At 45.5% G+C, this 26,557-nt stretch overlaps 1 protein-coding gene across 7 annotated transcripts in view; it reads left to right on the top strand.

Annotated features, from left to right (window-relative positions):
• LOC126210649 (echinoderm microtubule-associated protein-like 2) overlaps positions 1–26,557 on the top strand; it is a 664,635-nt gene that overhangs the window by 489,694 nt on the left and 148,384 nt on the right. For all 7 annotated transcript variants that reach the window (XM_049939974.1, XM_049939973.1, XM_049939976.1 and 4 more), the window contains one exon: positions 26,027–26,272. In XM_049939974.1, the coding sequence (XP_049795931.1) occupies positions 26,027–26,272 (246 nt within the window). The remainder of the gene's footprint in view (positions 1–26,026; positions 26,273–26,557) is intronic.

A 26,557-nucleotide genomic window follows, 5' to 3' on the forward strand; every position in this document is an offset into this window, starting at 1 on the left:
CTTACACTCCTGGAAATGGAAAAAAGAACACATTGACACCGGTGTGTCAGACCCACCATACTTGCTCCGGACACTGCGAGAGGGCTGTACAAGCAATGATCACACGCACGGCACAGCGGACACACCAGGAACCGCGGTGTTGGCCGTCGAATGGCGCTAGCTGCGCAGCATTTGTGCACCGCCGCCGTCAGTGTCAGCCAGTTTGCCGTGGCATACGGAGCTCCATCGCAGTCTTTAACACTGGTAGCATGCCGCGACAGCGTGGACGTGAACCGTATGTGCAGTTGACGGACTTCGAGCGAGGGCGTATAGTGGGCATGCGGGAGGCCGGGTGGACGTACCGCCGAATTGCTCAACACGTGGGGCGTGAGGTCTCCACAGTACATCGATGTTGTCGCCAGTGGTCGGCGGAAGGTGCACGTGCCCGTCGACCTGGGACCGGACCGCAGCGACGCACGGATGCACGCAAAGACCGTAGGATCCTACGCAGTGCCGTAGGGGACCGCACCGCCACTTCCCAGCAAATTAGGGACACTGTTGCTCCTGGGGTATCGGCGAGGACCATTCGCAACCGTCTCCATGAAGCTGGGCTACGGTCCCGCACACCGTTAGGCCGTCTTCCGCTCACGCCCCAACATCGTGCAGCCCGCCTCCAGTGGTGTCGCGACAGGCGTGAATGGAGGGACGAATGGAGACGTGTCGTCTTCAGCGATGAGAGTCGCTTCTGCCTTGGTGCCAATGATGGTCGTATGCGTGTTTGGCGCCGTGCAGGTGAGCGCCACAATCAGGACTGCATACGACCGAGGCACACAGGGCCAACACCCGGCATCATGGTGTGGGGAGCGATCTCCTACACTGGCCGTACACCACTGGTGATCGTCGAGGGGACACTGAATAGTGCACGGTACATCCAAACCGTCATCGAACCCATCGTTCTACCATTCCTAGACCGGCAAGGGAACTTGATGTTCCAACAGGACAATGCACGTCCGCATGTATCCCGTGCCACCCAACGTGCTCTAGAAGGTGTCAGTCAACTACCCTGGCCAGCAAGATCTCCGGATCTGTCCCCCATTGAGCATGTTTGGGACTGGATGAAGCGTCGTCTCACGCGGTCTGCACGTCCAGCACGAACGCTGGTCCAACTGAGGCGCCAGGTGGAAATGGCATGGCAAGCCGTTCCACAGGACTACATCCAGCATATCTACGATCGTCTCCATGGGAGAATAGCAGCCTGCATTGCTGCGAAAGGTGGATATACACTGTACTAGTGCCGACATTGTGCATGCTCTGTTGCCTGTGTCTATGTGCCTGTGGTTCTGTCAGTGTGATCATGTGATGTATCTGACCCCAGGAATGTGTCAATAAAGTTTCCCCTTCCTGGGACAATGAATTCACGGTGTTCTTATTTCAATTTCCAGGAGTGTAGTTACATTTCTAGATAGTTTATCCATCCTGGGAATCATTCTCGACTTTTTTTGCTTGTTACGAAAATGAATACTGGCAAGATAAGCGTCTACCCTTTTCTGGGAAAAAGGGGTCTTAACAGACGAACAGAGAAAGTCGGATAGCAAATGACAAAAAAATATTTCTTTAGTGTGATATAAATTGAAGCGCAAAAGAAACTGGTATAGGGGTGCGTATGTAAACAGGCAGAATACGCCGCTGCGGTCGGCAAAGCCTATATAAGACAACAATGGCAGGCTATCAAGATTTGAGTGAGTTTTAACGTGATGTTATAGTCGGGTCGGCGTACGAGCGATGGGACACAACGTTTCCGAAGTAGCGACGAAGTGAGGATTTTGACATGCGACCGTTTCACGAGTGTACCGTGCATATCAGGAATCTGGTAAAACAACAAATATCCGACATGTCTGCGGCCGGAAAAATATCCTGCAAAAACGGGACCAACGACGACTGAAATTGCTGCAGACTTCAGTGCTCGGTCATCAACAAGTGTAAGCGTGCGAACCGTTCAACGAAACATCATCGTTATGCGCTTTCGGAGCCGAAGGCCCACTCGTGTACGCTTGAGGACTTCACGACACATTTACACCCCGCCCGGGCTCGTCAACACCGACATTGGTCTGTTGATGACTGGAAACGTGTTACCTGGCCGGACCAGTCTCGTTTCAAATTGTATCTATCGGATGGACGTGTACGGGTAAGAAGACAACCTCATGAATCTATGGATCCTGCATGTCAGCTGGGGACTATTCAAGCTGGTGGAGGCTGTGTAACGGCGTGTGTGCGGGTTTAGTGATATGGGTCACCTGATACGTCGAGATACGACAATGACAGGTGACACGTACGTAAGCATCCTGTCTGATCACCTGCATCCATTCGTGTCCATTGTGCGTTCCAACAGACTTGGGCCATTAAAGCAAGACAACACGTTCAGAATTCCTACCGAGTGTCTCGAGGAACACTCTTCTGAGTTTAAAAAACTTCCGCTGGCCAACAGATTCCCCAGACATGAGCATTATTAAACTTATCTGGCATGCCTTGCAATTTGCTGTTCACAAGAGATCTTCACCCCTTCGTACTCCTACAGATTTATGGATAGACCTGCAGTATTTATGGTGTCAGTTCCCTCCAGCACCAGTTCAGACATTAGTCGAGTTCATGCCACCTCATGTTGCGGCACTTCTTCGTGCTCGCGGAGTCCCTGCACGATATTAGGCAGCTGTACCAGTTTCTTCGACTCTTCAGTGTCATTAAAAATTAACAATTTTCGGATTTTTTTCGTTTGCTTGTGTTGTGAAACGTCTCTTCTTGCCAGATTCCGAGATTATAGGTGAACATCAATGACCCTTTGCATTTTAACGAGTGATTTTGGGAGTATCAAAGTATGTGACATAATAATGTTTTAGGTGCATTAACTTAAGAGGCTTAAATTTGTTCACCCCCATGGAACCTTAGACCTTAATGTTTGGCCTAAATTTGAATTATATACGTCTACACGTTACTGAGGAAAGGAGGTATTAACAGTCGGAGGGGCAGACAGATGGGAATGTGGATCGGCTCTGCAAGACCAACGGAATTATATTGACTTCCGGAGGGCGTTCGATACGGTTCCGCACTGTCGCCTGATAAAGTAAGAGCCTACGGAATATCAGACCAGCTGTGTGGCTGGATTGAAGAGTTTTTTGCAAACAGAAAACAGCATGTTGTTCTCAATGGAGAGAAGTCTACAGACGTTAAGGTAACCTCTGGCGTGCCACAGGGCAGTGTTATGGGACCACTGATTTTCACAATATATATAAATGACCTAGTAGATAGTGTCGGAAGTTCCGTGCGGCTTTTCACAGATGATGCTGTAGTATACAGAGAAGTTGCAGCATTAGAAAATTGCAGCGAAATGCAGGAAGATCTGCAGCGGATAGGCACTTGGTGCTGGGAGTGACAACTGACCCTTAACATAGACAAATGTAATGTATTGCGAATACATAGAAGGATCCTTCATTGTATGATTATATGATAGCGGAACAAACACCGGTAGCAGTTACTTCTGTAAAATATGTGGGAGTATGCGTACGGAACGATTTGAAGGGGAATGATCATATAAAATTAATTGTTGGTAAGGTGGGTGCCAGGTTGAGATTCATTGGGAGAGTCCTTAGAAAATGTGGTCCATCAACAAAGGAGGTTGTAATGGTACTTGAATTATGTAACCATTACGGCACCTCACCTCAACCTGTCGATACCAGCAATATTCTACTGTGTTTCTGTAAAATAGTTAACATATTTCTGTGACAACATTCACATTTGATTTCATTAATGTAGAGGTACTTCGATACATCGATATGTATATATTGCAATGATATTATTCTTATGTGTATTCTTTCTTTTGTCACTATGATCATTTACGTACTTGTAAATCAGACTTTTGGGCGTGTAAGAGTGTCAAGTCTTGGTCGTCATGTTAAAAAGACGCAAATTGTAGTCAGTTTATGAAATGTGAACGTTAACAGTGAGGAAGATATTTTCAAATATGTTTTATATTGTGAAGTGTTGTTTTGGAACGAGTTACGTGATATTGCAACAAAAGTAATAAAAAACAAGTGTAACTTAAATTCGGAATGCTGATTACTTTCTTACATCACCATTGTCCTAACTTGCAAAAGTTTAATCTTGAAGAATGGTTTATGAAACACATCTATAAAACTTTTGAATATCGCAGAATAACATCTAGGCCTCTTTTCATCCGAGCTTGGAATCATCACCACCTATATTTCCGACGATTGAGCCATGAGTTCATAACGAGACCAACGTGGGAAACACGAAAAGATGAGTGCCTAGTGTATCCATTATTTCAAGAAATGACTTTATTAACTGTGCTCGAATGACACCTGCCACATAATATAACTTTGCTGTTGCACGAAAATGCAATATTTAGCAGCGTGATCAACACTACAATCATAATTAATTTTTGACCTTTGTTGTGGTAGGGTTGTTAGAAGGTGGCTTACAATACACTCGTTCGACCTAAACTTGAGTATTGCTCATCAGTGTGGGATCCGTACCAGGTCGGGTTGACAGAGGAGATAAAGAAGATCTAAAGAAGAGCGGCGCGTTTCGTCACAGGGTTATTTGGTAAGAGTGATAGCGTTACGGAGATATTCAGCAAAGTGGCAGACTCTGCCATGAGGGGCGTTCTGCATCGCGGTGTAGCTTGCTGTCCAGGTTTCGAGAGGGTGCGTTTCTGGATGAGGTATCGAATATATTGCTTCCCCCTACTTATACCTCCCGAGGAGATCACGAATGTAAAATTAGAGAGATTCGAGCGCGCACGGACGCTTTCCGGCAGTCGTTCTTCCCGCGAACCAAACGCGACTGGAACAGGAAAGGGAGGTAATGACAGTGACACGTAAAGTGCCCTCCGCCACACACCGTGGAGTGGCTTGCGCAGTATAAATGTAGATGTAGAATGTGTGGTGTCTGTTCTTTCGCAGAGTTTCGTTATATGTTTTTGAAATGAAATGCTTCACGGCAATAGTCCTTTTATTTTATAGCCACACATCGTATGTGAGAGCTGGCCGAGAAATGTGCACATCGCACGTCTAGTTTGTTAAAGCGTGGGGTGAGACTGGTTTAACCACTGGCGCCCCTGTCCCTCTGATACTCTCGGCCGTATTGTAACAGAGCAGAGCAGAGCAGAGCAAAGCAGGGCAGTGCAGTGAAGTGCGAACAGTGGGCACACCACGCAGCTGTCACGCGTTTATCGCAGGGTCGATAGCGCGAGCGGTTTGCGTGCCGCGGTTTTGCGAGTCGTGCTTCGGTTACGCCGCCAGAGAGGCAGGAGACACCTCAGACCATTAAAATGACAACACCAGCAAGGGTATCAAGTAACGACTGTTTGCTCGTTGTCCGCGTACAGTATATTAGCAAGAATACATGGTACAATTTGTAGTTCATTTGACTATATTCAGCCGTCCGTGGTGGTCTCGTGGTTCTAGGCGCACAGTCCGGAACCGTGCGACTGCTACGGTCGCAGGTTCGAATCCTGCCTTGGGCATGGATGTGTGTGATGTCCTTAGGTTAGTTAGGTTTAAGTAGTTCTAAGTTCTAGGGGACTGATGACCACAGCAGTTGAGCCCCATAGTGCTCAGAGCCATTTTTGACTATATTCGCGGTGTGAAATGCAGTATGCATTTGTTACTTGTGTCTTTTCATATGAAATTTGCAGCAGCATCTTTCGGTCTACGTCATAAGCCTTTTGTGGCATCATCTTCTTCTTGTCTTCCTTTGACTTGGCTTAACTACATTACCACCGAAAGCTTGCTGTCTCCGCAACTGCATTAAAAAGTATTTGTGAAAGTTCGTTACTTCTTCTCACGCCTGTCTCGACCTCAAAGGGATCTGTTACTTCCCTGGAATCGTTTTTTAGACTTAGTGTTCTTACACTTTCCTCCGGTGAGTCAGTCAGTCAGTCAGACTGACTAAATATCTAGGCGTAACGTTGCAATGCGATAGGAAATGGAACGAGCATCAAATGATTGTAGTTTGGTTGGCGAATGGTCGCTCTTCTGCGTCGACATCTACGTCATTAATCTGGAATTGACAGTCAAGTGCCTGGCAGAAGGTTTAACGAACCACCTTCAAGACACACACATCAAAAAATGTTTTGCATCTTCCCGGTTCCCAGAACTCCTGAAGGTACACATTGACTGTGGGTATTGTATCACAGACACAGTCCCTTTGTTCAGATATGTCACTAAACCCGCCCAAAGATGTAAACAACCAAGCATGAGCAGCGCCTTTTACACGGAGAGGGTCCGATAGCCGATCATTTCCAGTCATTCCACCAGGAAGGAGGTAGACGGCTCGTGTTGTCTGTATTTCAGCCATGCCTAGACGTAATACCGCGGTTCGATCGCGTCCGCTTTGTTACTTTGCGCCAGGAAGGGCTCTCAACAAGGGAAGTGTCCAGGCGTCTCGGAGTGAATCAATGTTGTTCGGACATGGAGGAGATACAGAGAGACAGGAATTGTCGATGACACGCCGCGCTCCGGCTGCCCAAGGGCTACTACTGCAGTGGATGACCACTACCTACAGATTACGGCTCGAAGGAACCCTGACAGCAACGCCACCATGTCGAATAATGCTAGTCGTACAGCCACAGGACGTCGTGTTACGACTGAAACTGTTTGCAGTAGGCTGCATAGGACGCAACTTCACTCCCGATGTCCATGGCGAGGTCCATCTTTGGAACCACAATATCATGCAGCGCGGTACAGATGGACCAAACAACATGGCGAATGCACGTGACATCACGTTCTTTTCACCGATGAGTGTCGCATATGCCTTCAACCAAACAATCGTCGGAGACGTGATTGGAGTCAACCCGGTCAGGCTGAAGGCCTTAGACACACTGTCCAGCGAGTGCAGCAAGGTTAAAATTCCCCGATGTTTTGGGGTGGCATTATGTGGGGCCGACGTACGCCGCTGGTGGTCTTGGGAGGCGTGGTAACGGCTGTACGATACGTGAATGCCATCCTCCGACCTATAGTGCAACTATATCGGCAGCGTATTGGCGAGGCATTCGTCTTCATGGACGACAATTCGCGCCCCCATCTTGCAAATCTTGTGAATAACTTTCTTCAGTGTATCGACATCGCACGACTAGAGTGGCCAGCATGTTCTCCGGACATGAACCCTATCGAACGTGCTTGGGATAGATTCAAAATGGCTGTTTATGGACGACGTGACTCACCAACGACTCTGAGGGATCTACGCCGAATCACCGTTTAGGATTGGGACAATATGTATCAGCAGTGCCTTGATGAACTTGTGGATAGTATGCTACGACGAATACAGGCAAGCATCAATGTAAGAGGACGTGCTACTGGGTATTAGAGATACCGGTGTGTACAGCAATCTGGACCACCACATCTGAAGGTCTCGCTGTATGGTGGTACAACATGCAGAGAGTGATTTTCATGAGAAATAAAAAGGGCGGAAATTATGTTTATGTTGATCTCTATTGCAGTTTTCTGTACAGGTTCCGGAACTCTCGGAACCGAGGTGATGCAGAAATATTTTTGATGTGTATATTTATTTACTGTTGCCCTTTCGAACAGCTCGTGGGAAAAACGAACACTTAAATCTTTCCGTGCGAGTTCTGACTTCTCTTATTATATGATGATGATCATTTCTCCCCATGTAGGAGTGCGCCAAAAAATATTTTCACTCTCTTGGGAGGAAGATGGCGATTGAAATTTCATGAGAAGATCCTGTAGCAGCGAGAAACGCTTTTGTTTTAATGATTGCGATCCCAATTCATGCATCATATTCGTGGCACACTCTGCCTTATTTCTCGATAGTGGAACGAGCTGTCCTTCCTTGAACTTTTTCGATGTCCTCTGTCTCTTCCGATGCGGATCCCACACCGCAAAGCAGTACTCCAAAAGAGGGCGGACAATCGTGGTGTAAGGAGTCTCTTTAGAGTAGCCCTGTTACTTTTTCTAAGTGTTCTGCCAATGAAACGCAGTCTTCGGTTTGCTTCTCCTACAACATTATCTAAGTGATAGTTCCAATTTAAGTTATTCATAATTGTAATCCCTAAGTATTTAGTTGAGTTTACAGCTTTTAGATTTGTGTGCTTTATCGTGTAACTGAAATTTAGCGGATTTCTTTCAGTGCTTATGTGGATAATTTCACGCTTTTCATGATTTAGAGTCAATTGCCACTCTTTGCACCATACAGACATTGTGTCTAAATCTTTTGCATTTCATTTGTCACGTGATCACAATATATGAAAATAAAGGACAAAATCATCTACAAACAATCGAAGAGGGGTGCACAGATTGTCTCCTAAATCGTTTATGCAGTTCAGAAACAGCAAAAGGGCCTAAAACACTTCCTTGAGGACATATTACTTCCGTTTTACTCGATGACTTTCCGTCAGTTGCTGCGAACTTCTGTTTACTGGGGGAGATAAAGTGTGGTTCATCTGTAAAGGAGACCGCATATAGGACGCTAGTGCAACCCATTCTAGAGTACTGCTCTAGTGCTTAGGACCCCACCAGATCGGACTAAAGGAAGACATCGACAGAATTCAGAGGTGGGCTGCTAGATTTTTTACTGGTGGGTTCGATCAAAAAATTAGTACTATCGAGATGCTTCTGGAACACAAGTGGGAGTCCCTGGAGGAAAGACGACGTTGTTTTCTAAGAACAGTTTTGAGAAATAGTAACGCAATATTACATAGAACAGTCTTGACCGCATAAAAACCCTTTTATTGGTAATTGGTATCCGGTTTCGCAGCGATGTGGATCAACTTCGGACCATGCTGCTTTGATGACGTGTGGAGATGAGGCATAGACTAGGAATTAAGGACACCACCCAGTAATTACAGCAAAATGGAGAGGATACGGTGGAATTCAGAGTTCCATCACACTCCAATTGCAGTCCTAGGCAATCGTGTCAGTGTAACTTGGGCTTCTCATCGTTTGCTCTGCTTAAGAAAGAACTGTCCATAAATCATAGTTTCGGTCATCCCTAGCCATACATAAAGTTCCGCGGTGTTTCTCCCATTGTTGCAACTCGTGTGGATTATTGTCGGCCGTGCCGGCCGGTATGGCCGAGCGGTTCTAGGCGCGTCAGTCTGGAACCGCGCGACCGCTACGGTCGCAGGTTCGAATCCTGCCTCGGGCATGGATGTGTGTGATGTCCTTAGGTTAGGTTTAAGTAGTTCTAGGTTCTAGGGGGCTGATGACCTCAGATGTTAAGTCCCATAGTGCTCACAGTCATTTGAACCATTTTTTTGTCGCCCGTATCCGGCAGTTGTGTCGGTTCACAAACCGACGTGGGTTGCTTGAGGTCTCGTCTGAGTACAGGTGATTACCTCACGAGTTTTTATTTTCTACGGCGGCCAGAGTGTCAGCACTAGAGTTGTAAAACTACCACAGGCTTCTATAAACTACCAGCAGTAAGCGTAGACCACGGTAGCTTCCCTGGTAGTTCGGGTCGGGTCGGGTCGGGTCGGGTCGGGTCGGGTCGGGTCGGGTCGGGTCGGGTCGGGTCGGGTCGGGTCGGGTCGGGTCGGGTCGGGTCGGGTCGGGTCGGGTCGGGTCGGGTCGGGTCGGGTCGGGTCGGGTCGGGTCGGGTCGGGTCGGGTCGGGTCGGGTCGGGTCGGGTCGGGTCGGGTCGGGTCGGGTCGGGTCGGGTCGGGTCGGGTCGGGTCGGGTCGGGTCGGGTCGGGTCGGGTCGGGTCGGGTCGGGTCGGGTCGGGTCGGGTCGGGTCGGGTCGGGTCGGGTCGGGTCGGGTCGGGTCGGGTCGGGTCGGGTCGGGTCGGGTCGGGTCGGGTCGGGTCGGGTCGGGTCGGGTCGGGTCGGGTCGGGTCGGGTCGGGTCGGGTCGGGTCGGGTCGGGTCGGGTCGGGTCGGGTCGGGTCGGGTCGGGTCGGGTCGGGTCGGGTCGGGTCGGGTCGGGTCGGGTCGGGTCGGGTCGGGTCGGGTCGGGTCGGGTCGGGTCGGGTCGGGTCGGGTCGGGTCGGGTCGGGTCGGGTCGGGTCGGGTCGGGTCGGGTCGGGTCGGGTCGGGTCGGGTCGGGTCGGGTCTCATAAGTATTTCTTTACGTATGCTGGCATTGTCTTACTAGCTCCATCTAAAGACTGCAAGTGCTGAACCGTCTAGAAACTGAGGATATATAAAGGACGGGGAAACCCACGTAACATTTTATTCGCATAGTTACTCTCCTGTCTGTTACTTAAAAATAAGTACGATTTGTAGCAGAACTGAAGCATTGTCAATATTTAACACAGGTTTTATTCGAAGATTGTTGATTTGTAACGCGAAACAGAGGTATGTTGTAGTAAAAATAAAGAAAACAGCAGAGATTTATCATATATCGCTAGAAAACACAATTCGCACAAGTGAAGGTAAAAAAAAGAAACGCAAATTAAAAATATCATTACTTCGTCGAACTTACATAACACTTGTTTCTGTTATTCATAAACAGCTTCTGCATTTATCAATAACTACAGGAAACTGTTCTCTCTGATCATTGTGAAGAACTTTCTGTTGAGCAGAAAATAACAATAATTATATAACTTTTATGTTTCATCATGAGTTTCACCTCCTTCCTATCATTAGGCCATGTTATCATTTGTTCCGGTCTCTATCATCCATGCATCCATCTCTTACGAAGTCTGCCTAGTTCTGTCGTTCCAGTCGTCTGGTAATTCATTAACTTTTTTGGCAATCTTTTTTTCTGCCAGTCTATCATCATGACCAATTTCCTTCTATTCTCTTCTATCCTGCCATTAACTGAAAAGATTTTAGAATCTGATCTTATTGTTTCATCGCTTATATCAAACAGGAAGGAAGGTAGGTTGGGGTTAACGTCATTTCGACTTCGAGGTCATTAGAAAAGGATCACAAGATCGGATTTTGTCAAGGATGAGGAAGGAAATCGGCCGTAACTTTTCAAAGGAACAATCCCGGCATTTGCATGGAGCGATTTAGGGAAATCACGGAAAACCTAAGGGTTTGAACCATCGTCTTCTGAGCTTCATCTCTGCTGCTTGTGTACGTGGTTTTTCTTTTTTTGTTGCTATGCATGATTCGGAACCATATACAAGAGTAGGTACAAAAAATAGCTTGTAGAATCTCATTTGTGTTTCTTTTTCTTATTTTTCTTCCCAAAGTTCTTCCAATTCTTTCCCAGATAAGTTAATATTTACTATCCCTCTTTTCAATGTCTTCGTTATAATTATAAATGTCTCATCCTAGATAATCGGATGATTGGTCTAAAATTTTCTCATTTATTATTTTCGGTCTGATTGGCTTCTTTCCTTTGAAACCCATTATCTTTGTCTAATTTGCAGAAATAATTAAGTTTGTTTGTGTTGTAAACAGTACTTACATCGAAAGTAACTGCTGTGGTTACATGAAAGCGCAGAAGTTATGCAATCAGATAATCTTTATTACTTACAAAATGCAATTTACGTTCTGTAAGGATATAAATTCATAATGAATTAACACTGAATGATGTGCGGTTCTAATTATGTGCAAAACAAACAATCAAACAAACAAAAAACAAAGGGAAGGCGTCGGTTCCCATTTTCTATCTTAAACATTCATTTATGTTGCTTTTACTATACCAATTCTACCAATACTACAGGTAATCCTGCCGTTTACTGTGGTGTCACCGCCAGACACCACACTTGCTGGGTGGTAGCCTTTAAATTGGCCGCGGTCCGTTAGTATACGTCGGACCCGCGTGTCGCCACTATCAGTGATTGCAGACCGAGCGCCGCCATACGGCAGGTCTAGTCTAGAGAGACTCCCTAGCACTCGCCCCAGTTGTACAGCCGACTTTGTTAGCGATGGTTCACTGTCTACATACGCTCTGATTTGCAGAGACGACAGTTTAGCATAGTCTTCAGCTACGTCATAGTAAGCCGCCATATTCAGTTACTGTAAGTACTATCTTCAAGAATGTCTCCTGAGCAGATAATATTGTGACTCATGTACCGTCAAGAGCGACGTTCACCATTAATGGATTAAAGTTAAGTATCAAACTAATTATGTCAGCTTTCTGAATTCTCATTCCTTGCCATGTTCCAGAACTCACGTCAGTATAGTTCTTCCCTCCTCACGCCAGCCTGCTTGAGATAAAACGTGTGCATTTCGGCCTCCACTCGTAACACGGTGTTGGCTCTTCTGCTAACACAAAATTTACTGCGTCATTTATGTAGTGTACCAGAACTACCGAACCGCGTTTTTGGTGGAGCCTAACCCGTAGTCAGCACACATTTTCACAAAGGGCGGCATAATCCTTCTTGGGATGATGCTCTATCTGGACGCGGTATGCCGTCTTCTTCGGTGTGAAGCGAAGAGTACGCCAGATGGTGGATGGCGGAATGTTTAACTCACGGCTCTGCCGACGAACGGAAGCGCGTGGGCTCCATGTTCCGGACTGCACCGTCAGATGTTGATAGTCTTCCAGGGCCTCCTCAGAAGCCTAATAGTGGCGGCTCTTCTCCGTGTCTTCGACGGTACACCTCGCGCATTCCCTATGCTTCACCGCCTGTTTCCAGGAATCAGTGGCTATTGTTTCTTCGACAAAGAGCGTATCAGAGATCTGCGAAAGAAAAATTGAGGCACTGAGAACCGTAAGAGCCGAAAGAACAAAGTTTAGAAAAAAATAAAGATTTGTAAAAGTCAAATTTGTACGCAACCTGCAGCTCATAGGTTTGACTTGCTTTTTACCAAAGTCTCAACATTCTATACGCCCTATTAAAAAATAAGGTATCACTTCATGTTCTGAAATTGTAACACAGGCCAACGATGGAAAAAAGTTTCTGCTGAAAATACCTTATTCTTATGTTTTTTAGGGTGAGAAATACAAATAGGATACTTACAAAACTGTATCACCCACCATTTCTTCACATTTTCAGTTAAATTTATTAAATTAACGATTTTTAAAGAATTTAACAGCTTTTATGTAGTTAAAATAATTTAAAAAAGAGGTGTAATGAATGTAAATGACGTTGGTAGCACTGCTGAAAAACATTAGCTGGCAAATAAAGGTCTGCTCTATTTTTATGTTAACAGATGGTGATACGGTCAACCTAACCTCACTTTCGCGTTTCCTGTACATGTGCTCAGTACAATGCCTAATCGTGGTTGTAAAAGCTCTGCTGACAGTTTTTGTTATATTTGTGGTGAATTTGTGATTAAAAAACACCAAAGAAACATTACGGATTTCGTGAAAAAGGTTTCTCTATCATACTTGGGATCTAAACTTGGTGATGAAGGTAAATCTTGGGCGCCAGATAAGGTATTTTATGCGTGTGTTGAAGATCTGAGAAAATGGTCCAAAAAGGAAAAAGAAGAAGCCTTTAGATTTGCTGCCCCTATGATATGCTGGGAGCCAAGAAATCATTCCTATGATTGCTACTTTTTCAGTGTTGATATTACTGGTCATAATTCGAAAAACAAGAAGGTAATAAGCTAACCTACCCTTCCGTCCGCCATCCGACCAGTAGGGCATGGTGCAGATTTGCCGGTTCCTGAACCACCAGATGATTTAAATTCTATTCGAACAGAAGTATTTTCTGATGTACAATCTGATTCTGATGAACCAGATGATGATGGATTCCATTGTAATACAGAAAGTCTAGAGCCCAAATGTTTTACTCAGACCGAGCTTAACGATTTGGTTAGGGATCTGGGATTAACAAAAGAAAAAAACTGAATTGCTTGGCTCTAGATCAAAAGAAAAAAACTTATTGTCAGTTGGAACCAGCATATACATGTATAGAGAGAGAGAGCGCAACAATTCTCCAAGTTTATTCAACAAGAATATGATTTAGGGTACTGCTCAGACATTCCCGATCTGGAAACTGTTTATTGATTCATCCAAAACTAGTGATGAGAAAACGCTACCAAGGCCGCTGGAACACCAACATGATGGGGGGCCTACCGTTGGTTACTTCACCCAGAAGTTCAGCAAGCGACTCATCGTAGAAAAAGCTACACAAGAAGTTTCGAAGAAAGAAAGAGAAAGAAAATACAAACCGCCTACAGCTGTGGTCGAGCGGGTCTAAGCGCTTCAGTCCGGAACCGCGCTGCTGCTACGGTCGCAGGTTCGAATCCTGCCTCGGGCATGGATGTGTGTGATGTCCTTAGGTAGGTTTACGTAGTTGTAAGTCTAGGGGACTGATGACCTCAGATGTTAAGTCCCATAGTGCTCAGAGCCAAAATACAAACCAATTCCAGCTGACAAGTGAAACCTCTATTAACACACATCATTGTTTTAAGAAGCTTACTGTAAATACAAACGATGCTTACGTTGTAACAAAGCGTTTCATTAATTTCCCCGTTTACCGTACAGCATAGGATATTTATCCTACATAATAAGCAGCATATTGCACGAAAACTATGGGCGAAACAAAAAAACTAAGGCTAGATTTGGATTCAGCTCATAAAAATCTATAAAGATCAGGTATCAAAGTACAAAAAATTTTCAAAAAAATCTTCGTTGGCCTGTGTAATTAATATTTAGGATTTTTTATTATTAATGTAATGATAGGGAAGCAGTGGTTGGGAAGGGAGTGAGGCAGGGTTGTAGCCTCTCCCCGATGCTATTCAATCTGTATACAGAGCAAGCAGTAAAGGAAACAAAAGAAAAGTTCGGAGTAGGTATTAAAATCCATGGAGAAGGAATCAAAACTTTGAGGTTCGCAGATGACGTTTGTAATTCTGTCAGACACAGCAAAGGACTTGGAAGAGCAGTTGAACGGAATGGGCAGTGTCATGAAAGGAGGGTATAAGATGAACATCAACAAAAGCAAAACGTGGATAATGGAATGTAGTCGAATTAAGTCGGGTGATGCTGAAGAATTTAGAAGACACAAAGTAGTAGATGAGTTTTGCTATTTGGGGATCAAAATACTGATGATGGTCGAAGTAGAGAGGATATAAAATGTAGACTGGCAATGGCAAGGAAAACGTTTCTGAAGAATAGAATTTTGTTAACATGGACTATTGATTTAAGTGTCAAGAAGTCGTTTCTAAAAGTATTTGTATGGAGTGTAGCCATGTATGGAAGTGAAACATGGACGATAAATAGTTTGGACAAGGAGAGAATAGAAGCTTTCGAAATGTGGTGCTACAGAAGAATGCTGAAGATTAGATGGGTAGATCACATAACTAATGAGGAGGTATTGAATAGAATTGGGGAGAAGAGGAGTTTGTGGCACAACTTGACTAGAAAAAGGGATCGGTTGGTAGGACCAAGACAACAACAATGTTAATTTGCAAAATGTTCATATCTAGGCTAGTAGCAATAGTTTGTGACTGTTGTTGTGTTTGTAATTTACGTGAAACTAGGATCATAACATAAAGAACAGACACACTGATACGCTAAAACCTTATGACTACCTGCTTAATAGGCTGTATATCCGTCTTTGGAAGGAAAGACATCACGATTGTGTGTATCAGCGATCCGACAGTTTATTGGTAGGTTTATGGAGGTATGCGGCATTATATGTCTACGCACAAGTCATGTTATTCGCGTAAATAACGGGCAGCTGATTTGCGTACGCGGTGATGGCACCCGATAGCGACCGAGATAGGTTCCTTAGGAAGTTCAGGCGAACTTGGACGCCGAGACATTAACGTGAGTTCCCTGTACGCTCCTCAAACCAATGTAGCACGGTCATGGCTCCGAGACACGGACAGTTACACTGTTGAAAGACGACAACGCCGTCGGGGAAGACATGAAGCATGGCGGGACGCAGGTGTTTCGCAGCTGTCAGCGTGCCTTCGATTGCTACCACAGGTCCCATCCAAGCACAGGAGCATGTCTCCCTTAGCAGAATACTGCTCCCACCAGTGGGGCGCAGCACGTTTCTAGCAGCTGTTTGTAACGTCCCCCTTACTAATTGGCCTGTCCTGCTTGCGATATAAAATCGCATGTATGCCTGATGGATTTTCACTAATTGGATAAGGCTATCTTTCCCGAAGAAATAAGACCGATAATTAGGAGAAGAGCGTACAACAGGCCCTTCTGACAGAAAAGTCTACTAAAAATAAAAAAGTAATTAAACCAAACGGGGTTATAATTTGGAAAAATTAAGGGGGGTAAGACGTCAAACGGGTCGACTTGGAGCAGGAGAGGCACCACAGGACATTTCATTTTCTATGTCTATACTTTTACAAATAAATTCATAAAACTATATCAGCATGACCAGGAAGGATTCGGGATTCACACTCATAGCAGTGGAAGTTCAAAAACATAACAAAATAATTTTTTTTACATGTGAAAATTCATCATTTTTTCGCTTACTATTGGTTGCATTTGTTGCTATAGGTACATTTTTCTTAACAAGGAAGAGAGATTCTTTGATAAATTTTGCACAGCATACAAACCACACTTACAGGTGTATGAAACTCTATAGAATTTTCCAAATCTATTAAAAACTGTGGTAAAAATTGAGATAATTAACTACAAAATTTGATTTTTTTCTAAACATAAAGTTTACAACGTAACAGCTCATTCATTTTTTCATAAATTAAATAGATTCTAGAGATTCAGACACCTGTAAGTATGGTTTGTAGGCTGTGCAAAATTCATCGAACAGTCTCCCTTACTTATGAAGAAAAGTGTACCTATAGCAACAAATGCAGCCAATGGTAAGTGAAAAAATAATTTCACGTGTAAAAATATTTTGTTATGTTTTTGAACTTCCGCTGCTACGAGTGTGAATTCTGAATCCTTCCTGGTCATGCTGACAAAGTTTCATGAATTTACTTGTAAAAGTATAGACAGTGGAAATTAAAATGTCCTGTGGTGCCTCTCCTGCTCCAAGTCGGCCCGTTTGACGTCCTACCCACCTTAAAGTTATTTTGTGCGTTCACTCTCCCTATATACGCCGGTGCCAACAGAATGTTTTCGCAATCGGAGGAGAAAACTGGTGATTGAAATTTCATGAGAAGATCCCGTCGCAACGAAAAACGCCTTTGTTTTAATGATTGCCACTCCAATTCACTGTGATACTATCTCCCCTGTTTCGCGATAATACAAAACGAGGTGGCCCCCTTTGTACTTTTTCGATGTCATCCGTCAGTCCCACCTGATGAGGATCCCACACCTCAGAGCAATACTCCAGAATAGGTCGGACAAAAGTGGTGTAAGCAGTCTCTTTAGTAGGCCTGTTGCACCTTCTAAGTGTTCTGTCAATGAATCGCAGTCTTTGGTTTGCTCTACCCAAAGTATTATCTATGTGGTCGTTCCAATTTAGGTTATTTGTAATTGTAATCCCTAAGTATTTAGTTGAATTTACAGCCTTCAGATTTGTATGACTTATCGCGTAATCGAAATTTAGCTGATTTCTTTTAGTACTCATGTGAATAACGCCACACTCATTCAGGGTCAATTGCCACTTTTCGCACCATACAGATATCTTATCTAAATCATTTCGCAGTTCGATTCGATCTTCTTATGACCTTACAAGGCGGTAAATGACAGCATGATCCGTAAGCAATGTAAGACGGCTACTCAAATTGTCCCCTATGTCATTAATATAGATCAGGAACATTAGAGGGCCTATAACACTTCCTTGTGGAACGCTCTGTTTTCCTCGATGACTTTCCGTTTATTACTACCAACTGTGACCTTTCTGACAGGAAATCACGAACCCAGTCGCACAACTGAGGCGATACTCCGTAGGCACGCAGTTTGGTTAGAAGACGCTTGTCAGGAATGGTGTCGAAAGCCTTCTGGAAATCTAAGAATATGGAATCAATTTGACATCCCCTGTCGATGGCATTCATTACTTCGTGAGTGTAAAGAGCTAGTTGTGTTTCACGAGAACGATATTTTCTGAATCCGTGCTGACTGTGTGTAAATAAATGGTATTTTTTCAAGATAATTTATGATGTTCGAACACAGCACATGGTCCAAAATCCTACCGATAATCGGTTAGTGATATGGGTTTGTCGTAAGATAAACAGATGTCAGGGACATGCATACATGCTGCAATCTCAACATCAATGACAGCGTCTTTTTGGCCCTTACAGTTCTCAGTGCCTCAGTTGATTGCATTGTTTTCATGAAAATTAATCTTTACTTTCGGGACACGCTGTACATTCTGGACGCACGTCGTATCTTACAAGGGAACCTCCCCATCGCACTCCCCTCAGATTTAGTTATAAGTTAGTACAGTGGATAGGCCTTGAAAAACTGAACACAGATCAATCGAGAAAAGAGGAAGAAGTTGTGTGGAACTATAAAAAAAATTAGTAAAATATACAAACTGAGTAGTCCACGCGAAGATAGGCAACATCAAGGACAATGGGACTCGAGGAGCGCCGTGGTCCCGTGGTTAGCGAGAGCAGCTACGGAACGAGAGGTCCCAGGTTCAAGTCTTCCCTCGAGTGAAAAGTTTACTTTTTTATTTTCAGTATATGTGACAAACTCTTATGTTTGATCACTTTTTTGGAGTGATTATCACATCCACAAGAAAACCTAAATCGGGCAAGGTAGAAGAATCTTTTTACCAATTCGCCAAGTGTACAAGTTAGGTGGGTCGACAACATATTCCTGTCATGTGACGCACATGCCGTCACCAGTGTCGTATAGAATACATCAGAAGTGTTTTCCTGTGGAGGAATCGGTTGACCTATGACCTTGCGATCAAATGTTTTCGGTTCCCATTGCAGAGGTACGTCCTTTCGTCTACTAATCGCACGGTTTTGCGGTGCGGTCTCAAAACACAGACACTAAACTTATTGCAGTGAACAGAGACGTTAATGAACGAACGGACAGATCATAACTTTGCGAAAATAAAGAAAGTAAAATTTTTATTCGAGGGATGACTTGAACCAAGGACCTCTCACTCCGCAGCTGCTCACGCTAACCACGGGACCACGGTGCTCCCGACCTCACAATCTCCTTGATGTTGCCTATCTTGCGCATGGACTACTCAGTTTGTATATTTTACTAATTTTTTTCATACAATTTCTTCCTGTTTTCTCCATTGACCTGTGTTCAGGTTTTCAAGACCTATCCACTGTGCCAACTTATAACTAAATCTGAGGGGGGTGCGATGGGGAGGTTCCCTTGTTAGTTGGCAGGTTAGATACCGCCCGGCCATAGTGCAAACAGTGTTGTCATGCAAGGCCTCGACGCGACCCTGGTAGCATCGTACAGTGTGAGAGGACGCAGCAGTCGGAGCAACTGTGGTCGCATTAGAGCAGACCACGACCCGAGCAATTACGGGGGGGAACAGCTAGGACTAGAGCCAGGTGGCGTGAGGCGCGGACAGAGCGGCTGTGTGCACGCGATGGTCAGGCCGCCGACTCCACACGTGGCGGACGGGCTGAAGGTCTGGGCCGCGGAGAATCGCTCACAGCTGCAACGGGCTTAAACGATCACATTCACGACTGCACCTAAGTTCCGGTCTGCCGGTACAGGCGTGTCCGCGCGCGCCAGAAAATGCTACCTTGGCTGACACTTCCGGGGAAGAAGCGGAACTGGATTCTTTACACAGGTGTCAACTGAGGAATTCGCTGAATTTTATAAAGCAAAGCCGTGTTTACCGAAAATGGAAAGTGAGGTGTACCATGATGGAGGAAAGTGAGAAGCTGCTTACAGCCAGCTGACGGAAGAAAGCTACCAACAAGCCTGCAGCATCTCCATCGTCGTTTACATACATAACCGGGAAAGCTCCAAATGGGATGTACCACTTTTCCTGATCCGCTCGCAAATGGAGCGAGAGAAAACCAACTGTCTAGTGTCTCCACAAGAGACTTGATTTCTCTCGTGTTCTCGGTCCTTCACGTGAAATGGGCGGGAGTAGAATCGTTCTGCAGTCAGCCGCAAATACCCGTTCTCTAAACTTTACTCACTAGTGTTCTCGAAAAGAACGTCACCTTCGCTCCACGGATTCCCGTTTGAGTTCACGGAACATTTCAGTAGCACCAGCGTGGTGATACAACCTACCGCTAATAAACCTAGCACTACGCCTCTGAAGAGCTTCGATGTCTTCCTTTAATCCCATCTGGTGCCGATCCCAAACACTCGAGCATTACTCAAGAATGGGTCACATTAGTGTTCTGTAGTACACTCCTTTAGAGATCAGCTGCACTTTTCTCTAACTGCCAAAGTCGACCACTAGCCTTCCCTACGACCGATCGTACTGCTCGTTCCTTTTCATAACGCTTCGCAATAATACATCTAGATATTTAATCGGCCTGACTTTTGTACCCCGCCTGGATAGGCAGCGCGTGATCTGTTCCTGTGAACTGCTGCTGCAAAATAGGCCAAGAGTGAAGGACGCGAGTAGGAGCAGGAAAAGGCGAAGTACTTCGGTGCTGAAAGCAAAGTTAAAGCACCTTTACTGGTGTATAAATATACACAAACAAATTACTTAACTTTTGGTACAGATGAGCACGTAGGTACGAAGCCATTCATGTATCGAAGCTGACAGTTACTAGAAGTTAAAAAGCCATAGTCTATAATGGCTAGACCCCCCCCCCACAAGTAGAAGCTAAGTTACTAGGTTGTCTGCTCTTCATCAAATGGGCTGAATGTGGAGTGGCGCTCCACAGCGTCGGCTAGAGGGCGCTGTGGTCGGCGTTGTTCGTCTGCTCTCGTAGTGCCAACCTACCAGAGCGCACCTACGTTGTGGCATCGTAGCTATCGATACCATACCGACTGTGTAAAACAGAACAGTTACTAATGCTGTATTCGAAAAATTACAGGATTGTTTTTCCTACTCAGCAGCACCAAGCTACAACTTTCTACATATGGAGCTACCTCCCATTCATCACACGAACTAAAATTTTTGTCTAAGTCATTTTGTATCTTCCAACACTCACTCAATGACGACACCTTCCCGTAAACCCTCGATTCTAGGATTGTATCACAACTGCCAACAATGTACCAACCATGGATTCTCTGCTCGTACGCACGTTCGAGTTCCGTATTGTGGAAGGACAGCTTTTACCCTTTGCTTACTACACTCCTGGAAATGGAAAAAAGAACACATTGACACCGGTGTGTCAGACCCACCATACTTGCTCCGGACACTGCGAGAGGGCTGTACAAGCAATGATCACACGCACGGCACAGCGGACACACCAGGAACCGCGGTGTTGGCCGTCGAATGGCGCTAGCTGCGCAGCATTTGTGCACCGCCGTCGTCAGTGTCAGCCAGTTTGCCGTGGCATACGGAGCTCCATCGCAGTCTTTAACACTGGTAGCATGCCGCGACAGCGTGGACGCGAACCGTATGTGCAGTTGACGGACTTTGAGCGAGGGCGTATAGTGGGCATGCGGGAGGCCGGGTGGACGTACCGCCGAATTGCTCAACACGTGGGGCGTGAGGTCTCCACAGTACATCGATGTTGTCGCCAGTGGTCGGCGGAAGGTGCACGTGCCCGTCGACCTGGGACCGGACCGCAGCGACGCACGGATGCACGCCAAGACCGTAGGATCCTACGCAGTGCCGTAGGGGACCGCACCGCCACTTCCCAGCAAATTAGGGACACTGTTGCTCCTGGGGTATCGGCGAGGACCATTCGCAACCGTCTCAATGAAGCTGGGCTACGGTCCCGCACACCGTTAGGCCGTCTTCCGCTCACGCCCCAACATCGTGCAGCCCGCCTCCAGTGGTGTCGCGACAGGCGTGAATGGAGGGACGAATGGAGACGTGTCGTCTTCAGCGATGAGAGTCGCTTCTGCCTTGGTGCCAATGATGGTCGTATGCGTGTTTGGCGCCGTGCAGGTGAGCGCCACAATCAGGACTGCATACGACCGAGGCACACAGGGCCAACACCCGGCATCATGGTGTGGGGAGCGATCTCCTACACTGGCCGTACACCACTGGTGATCGTCGAGGGGACACTGAATAGTGCACGGTACATCCAAACCGTCATCGAACCCATCGTTCTACCATTCCTAGACCGGCAAGGGAACTTGCTGTTCCAACAGGACAATGCACGTCCGCATGTATCCCGTGCCACCCAACGTGCTCTAGAAGGTGTACGTCAACTACCCTGGCCAGCAAGATCTCCGGATCTGTCCCCCATTGAGCATGTTTGGGACTAGATGAAGCGTCGTCTCACGCGGTCTGCACGTCCAGCACGAACGCTGGTCCAACTGAGGCGCCAGGTGGAAATGGCATGGCAAGCCGTTCCACAGGACTACATCCAGCATCTCTACGATCGTCTCCATGGGAGAATAGCAGCCTGCATTGCTGCGAAAGGTGGATATACACTGTACTAGTGCCGACATTGTGCATGCTCTGTTGCCTGTGTCTATGTGCCTGTGGTTCTGTCAGTGTGATCATGTGATGTATCTGACCCCAGGAATGTGTCAATAAAGTTTCCCCTTCCTGGGACAATGAATTCACGGTGTTCTTATTTCAATTTCCAGGAGTGTATTTATGACGGACAGTTTCCACAATAGGCAATCGGAGAACTGGTGGGAATTTTCTGCGTGATATTGCCATGTACCAGTGTCCCACAGGTAAATAGAAGCCGCCTAGTGATTTACAGAATTCTTATAATACAGATTGCACCTGCAGGTTATGCTGTCTTCGAGTTTCATTGTTAACTGTCCGTTCCGTACTGTCCCATCGAGTTAGCCGGCTCCTGCAGACAGCCAACCCAGTGAACGGATTTGCAAAGTTTTCAGACTATTCGTATCGATGAATTACACGCACGTATTGACCTTTCCAGTTTTTTCTCACTTTATTATGATCATTTCTCTATGTAGGTGAGCGCCAACAAAATATTTTTACACTCAGAGGAGAAAGTTGGTGACCAAAATTTAATAAGGAGATCGTACAGCAATGAAAACGCCTTGGTTTTAATCGTTACCACCCGAATGTGCTTATCATATCTGTGGCACTCTCTCCCCTATTTGGCGATAACACGCAACCAGCTGCAGCTCTCTGGAGTTTTTCGATGTCCTCCGTCAATCCTATTAGATGCGGATCCGTCATCTAGTACGAACGGTGACCTCTCTGACAGGAAATCACAAATGCAGGTGCACAACTGGGACAATGCCCCACAGGCACGCGATTTGATCAGAAGTCGCTTGTGAGGAACGGTGTCAAAAGCATTCTGGAAAATATAAAAATATGGAAACAGTCCGACATCCCCTGTCAATAGTACTCATTACTTCATGAGAAGAGTTAGTCGTGATTCACGAAATTTTCTGAATCCGTGTTGGTTACTTCTCAGTCGTTTCCTTCGTTGTAATTCACAATGTTCGAAGAGAACATATCCTCCAAAATAGACTTCCGTACTGTCCCATCGAGTTAGCTGGCGCCTGCAGACAGCCAACCAAGTCTGGCGTAGTAGTTCAGCGGATTACACCCATTTCCTTTCTTGGGTATTGGCGTGAATTCTGCAACTCTCATTCTTTAGGTACGAATCCTATGTCGAGAGAGCGGTTGAATATGATTGCTAGGTATGGAGCTATTGTATCATCATACTCTGAAAGGAACCTGACTGGTATGCTATCTGGACCGGAGACCATGCTTTTATGAAATTATTTAAGCTGCTTCGCTACGCCTAGGATATCTACTTCTACGTTACTAATGTGAGCAATTCTTCTTCATTCGCATTGTGGAATATTTACTTCGTCTTCTTTGGTGAAGGAATTTTGGAAAACCGTTTTTAGTAACTCCGCTTTAGTGGCCCTGTCATCAATATCATCATTATTGCTGTCTCACAGTAAAGTTATTGATTGCTACTGGTGTATTTTACATACGACTAATCTCTTTGGGATTTCTGTCAGATTTCGAGACAGAGTTCCGTTGTGGAAACAATTAAAAGCATATCGCATTGAAGTTTGCGCTGAATTTCGAGCTTCTCTAATACTTCGCCAATCTTGGCGGTTTTGCGTTCTTCTAAATTTGGCATGCTTTTCTTCGTTTCTTCTGCAACAATGTTGTGGCCTGTTTTGTGTAAAGTGGTGGATCAGTACGATTTCTTAATAGTTTATTTTGTATACGTACAAGGCGTGTGAGAAATGTAGTGAGAAAAACAATACTGCAAGCGATATAGCAACGCTGTGTTGTTCTGCTTCTGTGGACCGGTGAGTTCATCCCTTCCAGCTGTCCAGTCCGAGTTTCAGCTCCGTACAGCCATCATGTGACATCTGAGAGCACCGTAAGTGAAGTTGTGTTTACATTGTGTGCTACGAAAATGGAACAGCGGAATTTAGAGCAACATTATGCCATCAAGTTTTGTGTTAAACTTGGGGAATCCACGAGTGTGACCTTTCAAAAGTTGGAACAGAGCTATGGGAGACATTCCTTATCAAGAGCACAAGTTTTTCGCTGGCACAAATCATTTTTGGTAGGCTGAGAACACATTGAAGATGAACCCCGCTCAGCGAGACCTTCAGCTTCAAAACCCAATGAAAATGTAGAGTCCGCAGCTTGTGTGTGGTCCAGTGGCTAGCGTTACTCCCTCTGGATCACAGCATGCTGGGTTCGATTTCCAGCTGGGTTGGGGATTTTCTCCATCCAGTGACTGTGTGTTTGTATTGTCCTCTTCATTTCATCATCATGATTTGTGACAGTGACTATATTGGACTGTGTAAAAAAATTGGACTGTGTAAAAAAATTGGACTGTGTAAAAAAATTGGACTGTGTAAAAAAATTGGACTGTGTAAAAAAATTGGACTGTGTAAAAAAATTGGACTGTGTAAAAAAATTGGACTGTGTAAAAATGGACTGTGTAAAAAATGGACTGTGTAAAAAATGGACTGTGTAAAAAAATGGACTGTGTAAAAAAATGGACTGGACTGTGTAAAAAAAATGGACTGGACTGTGTAAAAAAATGGACTGGACTGTGTAAAAAATGGACTGGACTGTGTAAAAAATGGACTGGACTGTGTAAAAAATGGACTGGACTGTGTAAAAAATGGACTGGACTGTGTAAAAAATGGACTGGACTGTGTAAAAAATGGACTGGACTGTGTAAAAAATGGACTGGACTGTGTAAAAAATGGACTGGACTGTGTAAAAAATGGACTGGACTGTGTAAAAAATGGACTGGACTGTGTAAAAAATGGACTGGACTGTGTAAAAAATGGACTGGACTGTGTAAAAAATGGACTGGACTGTGTAAAAAATGGACTGGACTGTGTAAAAAATGGACTGGACTGTGTAAAAAATGGACTGGACTGTGTAAAAAAATGGACTGGACTGTGTAAAAAAATGGACTGGACTGTGTAAAAAAATGGACTGGACTGTGTAAAAAAATGGACTGGACTGTGTACGGGTGCTGAAGACCGTGCAGTTGAGTGCTCCACAAATCAAACATCATCAAACAGGTCGATTGTATGCGTGCTCTTGAGAGATTTTTCCTCCAGGGCAAACTGAGTGTTCAACAAATATTTCGCTGAAAGGGTCAGGAAAAGGGTGCCTCGAGTGAGACCGGATATTGCAGACATGTGGGTTCAGCATTGTGACAACGCCCCATGTCACACAGTCACTTCCATCATGGAATTTTTGATCTCACAAGGCATTTCTGTTGTTCCAAAGCCCTCATACTTACCTGATATGAGTCTGTGTGACTTTTTCCTTTCTTGAAAGTGGAAAAAGTCTTAAAAGGACGTCATTTTGGGACTCTGGAAAACTTTCAAAAGACTGAAATTTTAAAGGACCATACCAGTTGGAGCCTACTACAAAGACTAGGCCAGTGTATAGCAGTGTACAGTTGCCGAAGGGAACTGCTTCAAAGGCGACAATATTGTTGTTTGAAAAATAATATACCTTTGGTAGGTGAAAAATGAGAGATATTACTTTCATCGCACATCTTGTTCTTACGAATGACACTGCACATCCCATCCTCCTAGCGTTGGAAAACTAAACGGCAGGAAATGTTTTCTTTGATGTTGTTGCTTCTGACTACGACAATTAAAATACCCATCCCCTGATGTCTTTCACTCCGAAAAAAATAGTGAATGTGATGAGGAGACGAGGCTGTGCCATGCTGTGACGTAAGAGGTGTGTAGTGTACTGCAGTGCTGGTGTTGTGTGTTGCAGGCGACATGATGGAGGCGGACGGCGAGTCCCTGCGGGAGCGCGTCTCGCAGCTGGAGCGACGCGCGCTGTCGCAGGCGGACGAACTGGTCTGCCTCCGCGCCACGCTGGCGGACGCGCTGCGCAGGTTGGCAGCCCTGGAGGCCCGCACTGGCCAGCCTGCACCCTCCGCCTCGCCGGCCATCACCACCTCCTCCTCCAGCGGCAGCCAACAGCACCACGGCACCCTCACCAGGAACGGCGTGCGCGGTCAGTCCCCATTATTTACTCACTAGCCAACTAGCCATTGCTTCGCAGTTGCTAAATGCGATGGTTATTTGTAAAGTTCTACGCAGTGTAAGATAATTTTACAAACTATTTTTACATGCTTTCAATACACAGAGGTGGCAAAAGTCATGGGATACCTCGTAATATCATCTGGGACCTCCTTTTGCCCGGTGTAGTGCAGCAAAGCGATGTGGCATGGGCTCAGTAAATCATTTAAAGTCGCCTGCAGAGAATATTGAGCCATGCTGCCTCTGTAACCGTCCATAA

This window comes from Schistocerca nitens, chromosome 10 (assembly GCF_023898315.1).
Source record: "Schistocerca nitens isolate TAMUIC-IGC-003100 chromosome 10, iqSchNite1.1, whole genome shotgun sequence".
In the NCBI taxonomy this organism is placed as follows: Eukaryota; Metazoa; Arthropoda; class Insecta; order Orthoptera; family Acrididae; genus Schistocerca; species Schistocerca nitens.